Source organism: Rhinolophus hipposideros (genome assembly GCF_964194185.1).
Source record: "Rhinolophus hipposideros genome assembly, chromosome: 10".
Taxonomy (NCBI): Eukaryota; Metazoa; Chordata; class Mammalia; order Chiroptera; family Rhinolophidae; genus Rhinolophus; species Rhinolophus hipposideros.
This window is the reverse complement of record NC_138056.1, coordinates 85,758,326-85,773,011: the sequence shown is the minus strand read 5'-3', so window position 1 is coordinate 85,773,011 and position 14,686 is coordinate 85,758,326. Positions and strand designations below refer to the sequence as shown.

The 14,686-nt window shown below is 38.8% G+C and overlaps 2 protein-coding genes across 3 annotated transcripts in view; both read right to left on the bottom strand.

Annotated features, from left to right (window-relative positions):
- Positions 1–184: 184 nt before the first annotated feature.
- ATP5MG (ATP synthase membrane subunit g) lies at positions 185–8,437 on the bottom strand. Its single transcript, XM_081063182.1, has 3 exons — positions 8,090–8,437; positions 3,500–3,660; positions 185–2,117 (listed from the first exon to the last, which is right to left on the bottom strand). Exons 1-3 carry the CDS (start codon positions 8,139–8,141, stop codon positions 2,019–2,021), a joined length of 312 nt encoding a protein of 103 aa, XP_080919308.1. The 5' UTR covers positions 8,142–8,437; the 3' UTR covers positions 185–2,018.
- A 1,925-nt stretch (positions 8,438–10,362) lies between these two features.
- UBE4A (ubiquitination factor E4A) overlaps positions 10,363–14,686 on the bottom strand; it is a 32,417-nt gene continuing 28,093 nt past the window's right edge. For both annotated transcript variants that reach the window (XM_081063180.1, XM_081063181.1), the window contains exons 19-20: positions 14,446–14,603; positions 10,363–13,268 (exon numbers count right to left, since the gene is read on the bottom strand). In XM_081063180.1, the coding sequence (XP_080919306.1) occupies positions 13,139–13,268; positions 14,446–14,603 (288 nt within the window). In that variant the 3' untranslated portion in view covers positions 10,363–13,138. The remainder of the gene's footprint in view (positions 13,269–14,445; positions 14,604–14,686) is intronic.

Genomic DNA, 14,686 nt, shown 5'->3' with positions numbered 1-14,686 from the left:
CAGCCTGAACAGTTCTCTACTAGAAGACATTTGGAGTTTAGGAGTGTGAAAAGCAAAAGGCCTGGTGAAGTGGCCACTTCAAGGAACCCACTGCTATTTTAACTTAAGAAAATCCCATACATGCACTATTAGCCACCATACATCAGAGGTGTGCTGTTCGGCACAGGAGGAAGTAGCAGTGAAATGAGTAGTAAAGGTTTATTTTGAGAACTTTCTGGCGTGACCATGTGGTAAAAAATAAAATCACATGACATATCGTAAATGAAAAATTGTTTTCGGTTAATATTCTCACTGCATCAGAAACTCACAAAGATCATCATTGTAGTAGTATCTTTTCAGTCTGCTGTGCATATTTTAAGTTACCAAAGCTTTTTGACAAGAGGTAGTTTCAATTTTGACCACCTGTTTACTGTAGAAGCAGTGTTGGGCATTACTTCGTATTTCAGAAGAGCAGCAATCTCTATGGAGACTTTCTTACCTATCACTTAGAAAAGCTGTGCCCTTTATTAAGCTAAAGCATCAGGTTCTAAATGCACCGGGCAAATGTGGGACTGACTGGATAAATGTACAATACTATTAAAGGATTAATACTATATTGTGAGCTATGGTGCTTTTCCAGTATGCTATCATCTTCTGGTTATCATCAGCTGGTACTGAATGTTTTACAGTGGCTGCAAGAAAGTTACAGTGGATTCAGAAAGTACCAATGAGCCATTTAAAGATGGTAAGATCCGGGCCGCCCGGTGGCTCAGGCGGTTAGAGCTCCATGCTCCTAACTCCGAAGGCTGCCGGTTCGATTCCCACATGGGCCAGTGGGCTCTCAACCACAAGGTTGCCAGTTCAATTCCTCAAGTCCCGCAAGGGATGGTGGGCTGCGCCCCCTACAACTAAGATTGAACAGGCACCTTGAGCTGAGCTCCCAGATAGCTCAGTTGGTTGGAACGCGTCCTCTCAACTACAAAGGTTGCCGGTTCGAATCCCGCAAGGGATGGTGCTGAGCTGCACCCTCCACAACTAAGACTGAAAGGACAACAACTTTACTCGGAAAAAAAGTCCTGGAAGTATACACTGTTCCCCAATAAAGTCCTGTTCCCCTTCTCCAATAAAATCTTTGGGAGGGGGGAAAAAAAAGGGCAAGATTCCCCTGAAAAGCCAATGAGTAATTAAGTCTCTCCCAGATCCTCCAATCACTTCTACTGGGGGTGCCAAAAAACTGTATACACATGACTTGTATTCATTTTTTGTTATTGGTATATATTATTACAATTTTAAGTGTTTTTCCTCTTAAAATGTGTATACATTTTTTTGGCACCTATATTTATTTTAGGACACGGTTTTTAGACCCATGGCTGATACTGAGTTACAATCCTGTTTAAATATCCATAGGATGTTTTATTTTTGCAAAGATAGGTCCTAAAAATCATAAAACCAGATAGATTAATAATACTTATCAAAATTAGATTAAAAAATTTAGTCATGGATCTCATTCACTCTGTCCTGGCATTAAAGATGTTATAGTTACGCAGAATACCAGCAAGTATCCTAACGTTTACAGACATAGGTGTTGTCAAAAAGGTCTTTCTCTGATTTTAGCAAAGAGAAACCATCCAAATTTTATTCTTTATACTACTGACATGATTTAACGTTGGTACATGGTATTACTATTTCTCCTATTGTAGCAAGTTCTGCTTTTCTCTAGGCCTTTCCCCCAACTTTTCTGGACGTAAACATTATTTCCAACCTTCAAATTAAAACGCTGTCCTCATAAATATTGTAACAGGTTGGTATATTCACATATATCCTTTTCAATTTCAGGCTAAGCAAAGACATGCATTTAGAGCTATAATAAAGCAAAAGACAATCCAACTTAATGTCAAGAGAAAATGTGGCCATCCATGCAGTGTTTGATATAGAAAATGCTGATTTGACATGTTTTATTCAAATACCAGTCTGATCACACATGGTCCAAGAACATTCGAATAATAAACCCAAAAGAAACAGATGTGAACGATTGGTCTTCAAACATTATAGCCAATGATGCCACGCTTGCCTATGATCTCGCCGACATAAAACCACATCCACACCTCAGTGGCCACTAAACCATTCAGCAGAGCTTCCTGAAAAAAAAAAAAAAAAAAAGCACAAACTTTAATGTACATATTTTCCTTATATATTTATTATTTTCCAGGACCAAGGGAGAGAGAATATATAAGGATGCTATTCAAATCAGAGGGCAGTTTTAGTCAAAGTCAAGATGATGTTGTTTCAGTTGCTGAGAACCCTTGAACTTTCAATTATGTAAGTAGTCCAGAGCTTATAAATTCTTTCAAAGCATTCTTTAAAGATCTGAACTGACTTAACACTTTCATTATTAGTTTATGAGATACTTTATGAGCCTTAAAACAACCCACATCCTGGAAATGGCTGACACATTTAGACAGGGCATTCATATGAAAGGATGGCCATGGAAAGCAAGTCTGGCCAAAGAAAATCTGTTGAAAGATAAAGGGCTCTGTTATCTCCTTTAGACATCATTTTTATTCATTTATTATTTGGCTTAACTCTTTCCAAGTATGCAGTAATTACTCAGTTTCACAGATCAATGTTTTGCTGTCCTGAAGAGAAAAAGTACGTATAAGGTTCCAGACAGCAGTGTTACATGCAAATGCAAATATGGATCTTGAAACTCTAGTAGAAAAAAATACCTTTCCACAACAAAATCGAGCCTTTTCCTTTTTGCACCTGGAAGTGAATTTCCTTCTTCAAATTGTAACAGAAATACTGGAAGTACAGATGATGTAATACAGAATTGTACACCTGAAATTATGTAATTTCATTAACAATTGTCACCCCAATAAATAAATTTAAAAAAAAATACTGGAAGTTTCCTGAAAAATAATCTATTTTCCAGGATGTAGGTTCTAAAGTCAGAAATAATTTAGTTATTCAGGGTTTTTAATCCTATGCATGGATCAAGCAAGCAAATATAAAAGTTTCAATTCTTATACTCTAGATTTTATCGTCACGCAATTCAATTAACACTTCATATGATATCATATGCTTGCTATTTTTAGTATTTTATCTTTCATATGAGTGTTAGCTGTCTGATAGTGATACAGTCTCAGAGATCTTTTGACCAAATTGGGGGTAGTTCTAGGACTACAGATGAAAAAAAGTACAGAATCAGCAAAGTAAGCCACCCTATTTCAGTATACTAACCAAAATAGGAACGGGGGAAAAAAAGTTGCCCGGTAAAAATGCTCACTTGTTTATTATAAGACTGATGGGAAACTAAGATATAATAGCCCAATTATTTCAACCCAGATGACAAAATTAGAAAGATAAATATCTTTCTGGGAAGTCAAGAAAGATACTGACTCTCATAACATTGGTTTCGGCCTCAATGGGAAAACATATATATTAGTCAAAACAATAAGAACAATCTCAAGGGAAGACATTTTCTGTTATGCACATACGTTTTCATTAAGCCCATAGTTACCTTAACTGTGAGCTGTTTGAAGCTACCAGTTTGAGCACTATTGACTATTTTTTTCAAGCTCTGAATAGCTGTAGGGATCTCAGCAGGGGTTGGAGGAATCAGCTCAACCTTGGCATAGTGCCAAAATGTGGCCAATCGAGGCTTCGAGTAAGTCACAGCAGCTGGAAAACAAAACACCAGGATGAATTCAATAGAGACCAAAAGAAGCAGATGTGTGGGCTGGACACAAATATTTGTTCATACATCACATTCATTCACCGCTTGTACTAAATGTGCACCCAGTGTGAAAAGTCAAAGATAAAAAAAAGTCAAAGCTGCTCCCTGATAACAAGAGGCTTTTAAAGATGCAGAACACCTGTGTCACAGGCAAGTTCAATCAGACAGGAAGCTACCGTGTTTCCCGGAAAATAAGACCTAGCCGGACCATCAGCTCTAATGCGTCTTTTGGAGCAAAAATTAATATAAGACCCGGTCTTACTATACTATAAAACCGGGTCTTGTATTAATTTTTGCTCCAAAAGACGCATTAGAGCTGATGGTCTGGCTAGGTCTTATTTTTGGGAAAACAGAGTATGAGCACATTAAATTAAGCCAGGACTTCACTAGTGGGCAGCTGTTACTTCATTTAAGAATGGCAAATCGAGTTAACTATAAAGTTACTAGAAGGTGGATTCAAAACCAAGAAAACAGCAGCAGTGTAACCTTCTTTTCTTGGTAGAGAGACCAGAAAATTTGGAAGGAAGAGGTGCAGAAGGAGAGGGAAGAAGCGATGTAGAACAGCATCCTTAAGAATAAGATTAAAACTTGTCACAATTATTGGCCACAAATCCAGATGGAATTATACCAGTTAGTATCCATTTTTGGTGTTCTCATCAATATGTTGGATTAAACCTTTTAACAAAAGAACAGCTGATCTTCCTTCAAAACACCACAGATAAAAATGAAACCTACATGCATTAAGAGCAACCAAAACTCTATTACTAAACTGAAATTGCTAAGTATTTACTATTTCAGAAAAAAACAAAGATTTTTAACCAGGTGTAGATATGAAACTGTAGTAGTGATTTCAGCAAAATAAAGGTATTTTATATAAAAATAAATTACAAGACAAATACATAAAGTGTCTATTGTTCAAAGATTGACCCAAGCCTATTGGTATTATTCCTATTAACTGCCAGTGTTTGGGTATTTCACTACTTTTAGAACTATGATCTCCATTATCCTCTGTGCTTAGGGCCATGGGTAAATCTTTAAGCAGACACAAAGCTCTAAGAGAGAGTTCTAAATAGAATTGCGAATGCCTCAAGATGGGGCTATCAAAAAGTAGTCTGTGTAACTCTCTTTAAAATTATCTTCAATACAGATATTTCATCCTTTATAAAAAAAATCAGTATAGTGTACACAAACACTGTACCTTAGTTGGTAAATTTGTTTCTCAGGGAGCATAGGTTAAAACATTTTACACAGCTTTACATGTATACAGGGATGAACAGAATATAAATAAATGAATGGAGCCAGGATTTTCACTGTAACAGAGGTTAGATAGGAAAGTAAAGCAAGAATAAATCCCGTGGTACTGGATTAGAGTTGGAGACATTCATATGAACACATTTAGTTTAATACATGTATACGGAAACAATTATATAGACATAGGTTAGTACACGTATGCACACACACACACACCCTTGCCCACTAAGAGAGCCTAGAAGCAATGATACTATATACAGTAGTCTAGTAGCAAGGAAAATATCAAGTGCTTAGATTTGAATTTCAAAATACCATTGTCTGATAAAAGGAACTAGGGCTCCTTGGAGAAATGGCTGATTCTAAGGCTGGGGTAGGGAAAATAAGAGTCTGAAGCATCTTCTAGTACCAGGAAGCAAGGGGGTATGTCAAAGGGACAGAGTTGCCGAACTTAAAGAGTTCTCAATGGCCAAGGCTGCAACGAATTGAGCAAGAAAATAAATACTACTGGAGGTATGAAGTATGAAATAAATGTACACGAGTCCATACAATAAATGACTGAATAAATGAGGAGGAGACAAATCTTTCTTACAGAATTCCATTTAAATGTATGTAGATACTCCTTTCCGTAGGAGATGGAATCCCTACGGATGGAATCCCTACGGAATCCCTGGCTGCAGATACCCCACCTTCTGTTCCATCCTCTGGGCTAGACTTAGTTACTTGCTTTTGAAGAACAGAGAAAAATAGTAACTTTATAGTGGAGAAACCTAGTGAACATTATCTTAACTAAGCGATGAAAGTTAATTTCACTAGCAACGTTACATGGATGTCATGTACATCCTGATGTGATTGGAGCAATTCACTTTTGTGGTATTCTTTCTCAAAACCCATAGTGCCAGACTAATCATGAGAAATATACCAGGCAAATCTAGACTAGGGAATATTTTTATAGGGTACCCAGATTGATACCTTAACATTTTTTGCTGCAACATTCAGATATGTTTTCCTGTGGCTTGTACCATCAACAACAAAGATGTTTTGTATGCCACACTGTGTAACATTTTGTAGTAAATTTTTTTATGTCATCAATGCCATTCATTAGATTCTAACTTATCTACACCTAAATCAAGTTGATGCCACTTAGTATGTTTTGAGTATTTTTTGCTCAAATTCAATATGGTAAATTTATTACTATAACGGAAGTTTAAAATAAAAATGTCATTTATGTACAAAGCAGCTCGAAATGTTATTAAAGCCATAAAATAACCAAAATATTAACTTTTCATTTTTTGTGGATTTTTGACACGTTAAAAAAATCTTGAAATCAATTAACAGTGCAAGAGTGAAGACTGTCAAGGTCATGAAAAGATTGGCTCCTGGAACAAAAAGATTAACGGAAAAACTGGTGAAATCCAAATAAAGTCTCAGGTTTAGTAAAAAGGAAAAAAAAATCATACTCTATTAACTTTTTGGGGAAATTTGATGATAAAATTATAATATTATTTCTAAGATTCTTTGTCCTCTAGGGGAATTAACATACAGTAATTTTTATTTGATGATTAACGTTCACATTTAATACACTGAGTTCTGTTATAAAGCAAAATGTATTTCCACTTTAACATTCTGGTCCCAGTTGAGCTCTCCTTTCTGAACACTTTTGGAAGAATAACCATTATCTTTCAATTATTCACAATAATAAAAGGGCTTATCTATTTCACAATAAAAAGTTATTTTTGTTTTACTTTTATTTTTAGATTTTATTATTAAAATTAGTTTGCAATTCCCCAACATGCGCCACCTAAAAGATGCGAAAGCCATATTAGGAGGAGAAAAATCCAGTTGAAACTTCAAAATAATTTGATTCAAATCACCCACAAAGTCGAAAGTATGACGCCGCTATTCCTTCTCTCCCCTTTTTACGGTATGAACGGCCCTTTTCAATTGCAAGCGGAAGCGGAACAGGAAGGGATGGGGGGGCTCGGCGCTTGGGGCAGCTTCAGACTGACTCCGTTGCCGCCCTCCGATAGGACCTTCTCTTTTGGTTTCTGTAAAACTACAGCTTTGTCAGAACAGATAGTTTGATGATCTTAGTAAAGGTGCAAAGTTAAGTTCTTTGGGAAAATGAGTGACCTAGTAGGCTGTGGGTTCCGCAGAGGGAGAGGATAGATATCTACAGTATCCAGCAGTGTAAGGCCTTCCGTAACTCATTGTTTGGCTGCTGGTGGAGAAAAGGGAGGAGAGAATAAATAAGAAAATACAAATCACAGTAAAATAGGTTCAAAACTATTACATGTCCTTAAAAAATTCTTTCCATTCACATTTCATAATCAAATTTGAGCTAAACTAGAGATCTGAACTTCAACCACTTCCTTGAACATCGTAAAGCCAGCGAAGAAACTTCCGTCAATTTAACTTATTTCTCTCGGGAATAATATGAACACTTTGCCACCTGGCAGACAATTGGAGTATTTACTCACAGATCAGAACTACTGCTCAGGGCTGCGACTATGCGGGTTTGGTCCGACAGACAGCGGTCTACCAGCTTTTTCAAACGTAAAAACACCAAGAATGCCACGCCATAATAATAAAGACGAGCGCTTACACACACTGTTTTCTATGCTTACTGGGGTAAGGAGACTCGTCCTTGAAGTCTTTTTCCACCTAAAAATTCCCTCCGAGTCTGGCCAGGACGTTCGAAAACTCACCCAACCTTAAACATTTCTGTAGCCTTCTAATTACCCCATTGAGAACCAGCACCCCGACAAGGCCGAATGACGTCCTTGCACATATGCCTGCCCTCCTTTTTCCTACCTCTTCTAACAGAGCCGTATCCTCCACATTCCTATTCCTAGAAATCTGAAAAAAAGAAAAAAAAAAGAAAGAAAGAGCAGCCAGGCCTCGCGCCCAGTGCTCGCTGCGTCGCGGCGCGTGGAACGCACAAGCCCAGCCGCAGGCCAGGCGGGCGGCCGGCCGGCCGCAGGCTCCAAGCCGCGTCGCGCTCCCCACCTACACGCCGTCCGCCCGGCCCCCGCGCCCGCGGGCCCCAGTCCGCGTCTTCCTCAGGCTCTAGCGGACGTCGCGTCCTGCTCTCCACCCGCCTCGGCAGTTTGATGCCGCGCTCACCGTTTAGCAGTGCCGGGGTCTTCTCCGCGAGATTACGGACAAACTGGGCCATGGTTCTCGGATGGAAAGTCCGTGGCCTCCAACGGCCGGCTGAATGTCACCCCCTGGAAGGACCCATCGAAGGACCCAGCTCCGCTTTCAAGGTCAGGCCTCCTCTTTCCGCGCCTGTCCAAGATATTTACGTGCCCTACTGTCTTTCTGGAATTTAGCCGGTTGGCTTAGTTTCTTTAGTTACAGAAGAGAAACTGGATACGAAAAGAAGAGATCAGAATGAGGTGGAGGGCAGTGGGATTCGGCAGAGAAGCAGGCATTTCCCGGGGCAGCTCCTGACGGAGGCGCGCAGGGCCCGAGTGGAGGGAGGGCGCATGCGCCCGGAGCCCCCCCGGCTTCCCGACAGAGCGACCTCCCCTTTTTCGCCTAAGGTGCTTTCGCGGCTCCTGCGAACGTGGGAAGTTAGGGCTGGACGGCCTGACGATCTCTTCTAGGCCAACAGCATCGTTTTACAAAGGCAGAATGGCCACTAGGCCATACCTGTAAAGTCGGGGCCACACAACCTATCACCCGACTCAGCCTTTGTTTAGCCGACCTTTTGTAATCTTGGTTTCCCCTGCATCCTGTACCAGGATTGGAAGCCAGTTCCCCTAATTCCCTAACCAGCCACGAGGAACTATGCAAATACGAGAAACAAAATTACGTTTGCCGAGGGCTTCCAGCATGCCAGGCATTTGGGAATTTAGGGAAAGCCTCAATGTTAGGCAGCGTGCCCATTTAAGTCCGGCTTTGACAAATGGTCTAGCTAGCGACACAGCTGGGATCTGAAGAGGCTGCAGTGTAAACAGAGAAGGGACATCAGTATCAGGTTAGTTAGGCGTGATCTGGGAAGACTTCCTAGAAAAGGAGATCCTTGAGTTGATGTACACAACACATCAGCTATATACTAGAGAGTTGAAACTTTATAGTTAAACACGACTGTAAGAAAAGACAGCAGGGAAGTGGCATTTGATGAGAAAAACAGAACGATAAATAGTGTATCTTGGGGAAGCCTGAGCAGAAGTAAAACTGATTGGTGGAATGGTTAGAGGTGGAAAGAACCATTAGGAGCCAAGAATAGCATTTCCTCAGGAGAAGTGAAATTAAGGATGGGAAAATTAATTTGGCAATATGGAAACATTAACTAGATCAGTTTCAAAAAGCTAGGATAGAAACCAGAGTGAATGGATGAAGAAATACGGATATAAAGGAAAACAAGTCAGAAACCAAATAGGGATGTGGACTCAAGGGAGATACTGAAGACATGTAAGGGGGATTGACAAAATCCCTGATAAAGCAGGAAAGGTCGCAGGGATTAGCTTTGGAAAGGGGGCCTTTTCCACCGATGGGATGATGGGACGAATTTTGAAAGTGGAAATTTGAATTCTATGTTTTTCCAGTGAAGTAGAAGACAAGGTCATCTGAACGTGAAGGGTAAGTGGGAGGGTGGGAAAGAATTTGAGGAAAGGGGTGAAAGTGTGGAATAGCTGTTGAAGTTAAGGACACACAGAAGGGTTGTTGGGCAGTGTTAGAAACCACACGTTTGTGGTTGCATCACTCTAAAGATTGTATTATTTTTCTGCAACAGTGGTCTGTAGCTTGAATATTGGAGCAGAAGGGAATGATTGGGTTAATCTAGGCTGAGGTCTTGCATGACAGAGGTACAGAAACAAGGGGCAGGGGGGAACATGACAGTAAATGATTAAAATGAAAGACCTGGGGTTTAGGACAGATAAAGAAAAGTGAAGCCAAAAGTGAACTGATTAAGAAAAAACATGCCGAGACTCATCTTCTGAAGATAACTCCAGGGCCCAGAAGTTATCTGGTAAGGCAGGTTAGGTTAGCCAGGTCACAATTTTAAATGACCTTTAACAGAAGTGAAGGTCAGATACCTCTAAGTTTCCAGAGAGATTTCTGAAACTGTTACCCTGTTCCCCTCAAAATAAGACCTAGCTGGACAATCAGCTCTAATGCGTCTTTTGGAGCAAAAATGAATATAAGACCCGGTCTTATATAATTTTACTGTAAGACCGGGTATAATATAAATATAATATAAATATAATATACTGGGTCTTATTTTACTATAAGACCAGGTATAACATAATATAATAAATATAATACCGGGTCTTATATTCATTTTTGCTCCAAAAGACGCATTAGAGCTGACTGTCCGGCTAGGTCTTCTTTTCGGGGAAACATGGTAGTAGCTTTCAATACTGTAAAAAAGGAAGTGATAACAAAAGTTGTAAGTCATGTGTTCATTTATTAAATACAAGCTTTGAACAGACATCCTCAGGCGAGTTTGACAAGAAATTACCTTCCTGGAATGTTTCAAAATACAGTTACATTGATCAAGTTTTATTTCAATCAAACTTTTTGTTGTTTTGTTCTTCATTTTCTTTGTTTCTAGGTTCTTTTCCTGTTTAGCAGTTAGAGCATGTGCATTATTAACTCTCATGTCATCAACAGTGCAGCATCAGCCTCTGGCTGGTAAAGGCACCCAGTAGACTTATGCTCTGTGCAGTGGCTGCTTAGCAACCAGCATCAAATAAAGTAATGAAGCTTTTGTAGAACGTGATACCAAATAGCAACTGGGACCTTCACCCGCACCATTAAAAACCTTTAAAGTTTCCTTCAGTTTTTATATATCCATTAAAATTTTTATTTAAAAAACAAACCCAGATTGCTTGATAAAACATACTTAATTTTCCAAGTTTAGTATTACCATTTTAGTAAGCAGTATTAGAGCTGATTAAAGAGTCTTCATTTTGCTATTATAGTCCAACAAAGCCAACAAATAAAACTAAGCATGTCAGAAAGTCTGCTTTAATAGATTTAGGGCTGCCTCTGAGTACCAGATAACAAAACAATTCTTTAAGCTTTCAAGTGCATATACACACTGTAGTATCAAGAGGATAATTTTTTAGTTTTATTTTTTGGGGTGTTCATAAATTACTTAAAAAAAAATGCCATAAAGGACACCTGGTTTCCTTACCAATAATGGCCTTTAGTGACACACTTGGCTTTCTGATGAGTTTAAAGATATTCAGCAGCATTAACGGTGCCATAGCCATTCAGAGTATCAGGAAAAGGGGTTTAAAAAAAGGCTTGCCAGGAAAGGCTTACAATCTGAAGACTAAATACAGACACAGATACAAGAGAAAGCATAGATGCTGTTAACTAGAAAGCTGCTGGGAACTGCCTTCTGAGGTCTTGTGCCCATTTTTCCTCCAATTTTCTCCTATAAAACTGGTCTTTCCCCGCTTCTTATAAAAATAAAAACATTCTAATTAGATTGGGTTTGGAAGATAAATGCAAGTAGGTAGAAACTTATTTTAGAAACAGTTCATTCTCAGAGAGGAATATTAAGTATGAAATGAAACTCATTTTAAGAAAATAAACAAATCCTGTCAACCCATGCCTTAAAAGGCTAAGGAGCACACTGAACTATTATCTTACATTCTGGCAAGAATCCTTATAGGAATCTTATAGGAATTCCTTATAGGAATTCCTTATAGGAATCTTGCAAGAGTCCCATATACTTCCTTTTTCATTTATAAGCACAGCAATAGGCAGCATCTACTTCATGTCTAGTATGGCATGCCCTCTGATTTGCAGTTTTCCAGCTGATACCATCAAAAACACATCAAGGACTATTCACAGGAACTTGGAATATCATAAAACTACCATCTTATCTGAAAGATGCCATGGTTAACAATGTCCTCTAAATGAAGGAATGACCCGTTTCTAGATCATACCAATTTTTCTTGTCACTTTTGTCTTTGGACTTAGAGGGACAGCATGTTAAGGTGCACAATTGAGTAGGGAATTCAAGCTCAACTTGTAAGTGGGACCCATCCATCTACTAACTACTTAGGGCTAAGTGGATATTTTAAATGGCTTGTGGACAGGGTTGTGCTCAAATTCCTACTTTGTTAATTGATGACCTCCCGCTGAGTTAGAAACAGCTCTTAGAATTCAGGTCACAAGTTCAAACATCAACTATATACATTTTAGTCTCAGAATTTCATCTAGAATAAGTGTGTTAGTGGCCACATACTGCGTACATCTTACCATGGAAGAGACAATTTAAAGTGGTACACAGTTTACACTAGACCAATATAAAACACACACACTCTGTTGGTATTACTAGTGTCTTAAAGATGACATTTTTCCTGCTTACCTTTGTTGCCCAATTTTTCTACTCAAGCTTAGTCTTTGTAGCAACAGATTTCCATAAGCTAAAAAGGGCCCACCAGCTTTCTTTATTCTTTCACCTCAGAATTGTTTTGAATAAAGTGTCAAAACTGCAAGTTTGTCCTATCGATCACCCTAAAAATATTGCAGGGCTAATAAGTTTTCTGTGGTAATGACGACTCCATTAGACAGTGTTTGTCCTCCACGATATCTCTGAGTTAAAGAGGTAACACAAAATTAAGAGGTGGAAACAGAATTGCACAAGATTCCTTCTCCCCCCCACCCTCATTTCATCTATGATCTTATTGAAAAGTCTACTCAAACATCAAGGTATCTGCTTTTACTAGTCTTCAAGGAAAACAGCTGAAGTCCTGGTGATGAAGGCTAGTAAAATAGCTTGCTAACACAGGACTTGCTGATGGCATCAGCTGTCACTGAAATATGTGATATCATATACTTAAAAGTAGTGTTCACCAAAGATGTTTGAGTAGTTCTTGGAAGAGAAATAATAGTAGGGTGGCAGAAAGTTTTTAGCAGAAGTTAATGTAATTTAAGGTAGGAAAACGAAGAATAGGAAGAGAGAACAAAGGGTGAAAATTAGTGATGATTTCCTAACTAGGTGATGCTATAATTTTCTGCAAGCCAAGAGAGCATTGTTAAGTTCTTAGGAATCTTAATTATCATAATTTGAGCAAGAGCTGTTCTCTAACTTAGTAAAGAAAAAAAAAAAAGAAGGAAAAAGGGAACAGAACCAGAGAGAAATCACAAACAATTGTTTATCTACACTCTGGGGTTGGTTTTTGGTTTTTTAGGTCACAGTATTTATTCAAGTTGCCCCTTTTGTTGTTGTTTCCGCTCTGCGAGCCACCGTTGGATTTTTTCTTTTAGTTCTGTGTTTGGCCGGATCTGGTCCATGGTGAGGGGACTACGGTTAAAGGGATCTGTTTGGTCGCTGGGACAAAGAGAGAAAGGGAAATGGGGTTATTTCCATAAGTTCTAATACTCTAAGCTAAAAACAGAACACCTGGGGATCTTACTTTGCGACTGAAGCTACAGTGCATTATAACTTTGAATCAAGTGCTGAGCTGAGGTTAAAAAGAATGAGATGAGAAAGAATGATTCAGGAGGTTTTTGGTGTTTTTCCCCCCAGATTATTTAGCTACTTTGTCTCTGCGTTTTAACAAACTGTTATCTCAACATTGTTGTTCAGATGATATTTGATTCAATTCTCCTCAGGCAGAGACCCTGTACACTCATGTTAGCACGAGGAGCTGCCTATAGTTTTAGGGACAGACTCTCAGAGTAAGATGTTAAGGGATAAAGCCTTGTAAATTGACACTTGATTTAATTAGCTGATTGCTATACAAGGAAGTGGAGATTATGTTTTCCTGTTGTAAAATGGTTTATAAAAGCTGATATATTTTCTCTTTTTTATTAGGAGGCCACAATAAAATATAAATTTTCACTGACGCTTTGGAAAAGACATAACACCTAGCACAGAATCATGCATATAGTGAATGCTTAATACCAAATACCATGACGTAGAAAATCCTTTTTTTTCTTCAGTATTTAAAAAACAGTGTATTTCCTTAAATTTTGGTCAATTTATGTAACAATTTTAAATAGACAAGAGTCTCTCCGTACCCATTTGTATATAATGCTACACTTAGAGCAGGCAGCCTGGGGGAAACCATAGCTGAGTACAATAGCAGCAGCAGAATGTGGATTAACCCATATGATGAATATTAGTGTGAAACCTAAATTAAAAAACAAACAAACCTGTCTTTCATACTTTCATAACTAAAATAAAATTAAAACAATTTCCAGTCAATTTATAATCCAGGTTGACATATTTTATAACATATGTTGATAGAAATTATTTCCTTAAGGAAGGAAGAGACAAATAATGATTAGAACCAGCATTTCTCAACAGGGTGTCATTTTGGGGATGTTTAAATCCTTAACAATCAAGTGATGTACCTCTACCATTGTCTCCCCAACAGTCTAATAAATCAACAGTATGGGGCACCTGTTTGGTGTACTGTACTATATTAGAAATCTGGGGAAACAAGACGATAGCAAACAATTACACATCTGTACTCTTGAGGCTCCCTTTTGGGCTGGCATACCTGAGCAAATGTCTGGCGATAGTGGATCGGTCCACAGTGACTCTGGAAGACGGTAACACCACAGGGTCAGACATGAGTGTGCTCATGATGGGATCCAGGAACTCATCACAGGCGTCCGCATAGGTCTCCTCTTCCTGTTGCTGGAGGTCTGCTAGAGACTGAATACAAACACCTGGCAGTTGAGATGAATTCACAGAGCAGGTGAATTCAAAATGCTCAATGACTATACCTTAAGTGGGGG

Coding starts and splice junctions, on each gene's coding strand:
- ATP5MG (XM_081063182.1), bottom strand. CDS start 8,141: ATGGCCCAGTTTGTCCGTAATCTCGCGGAGAAGACCCCGGCACTGCTA. Junction 3,661..8,089: donor GACCCCGGCACTGCTAAACG/GTGAGCGCGGCA, acceptor TTTGTTTTCCAG/CTGCTGTGACTTACTCGAAG. Junction 2,118..3,499: donor TCAAACAGCTCACAGTTAAG/GTAACTATGGGC, acceptor TTTTTTTTTCAG/GAAGCTCTGCTGAATGGTTT.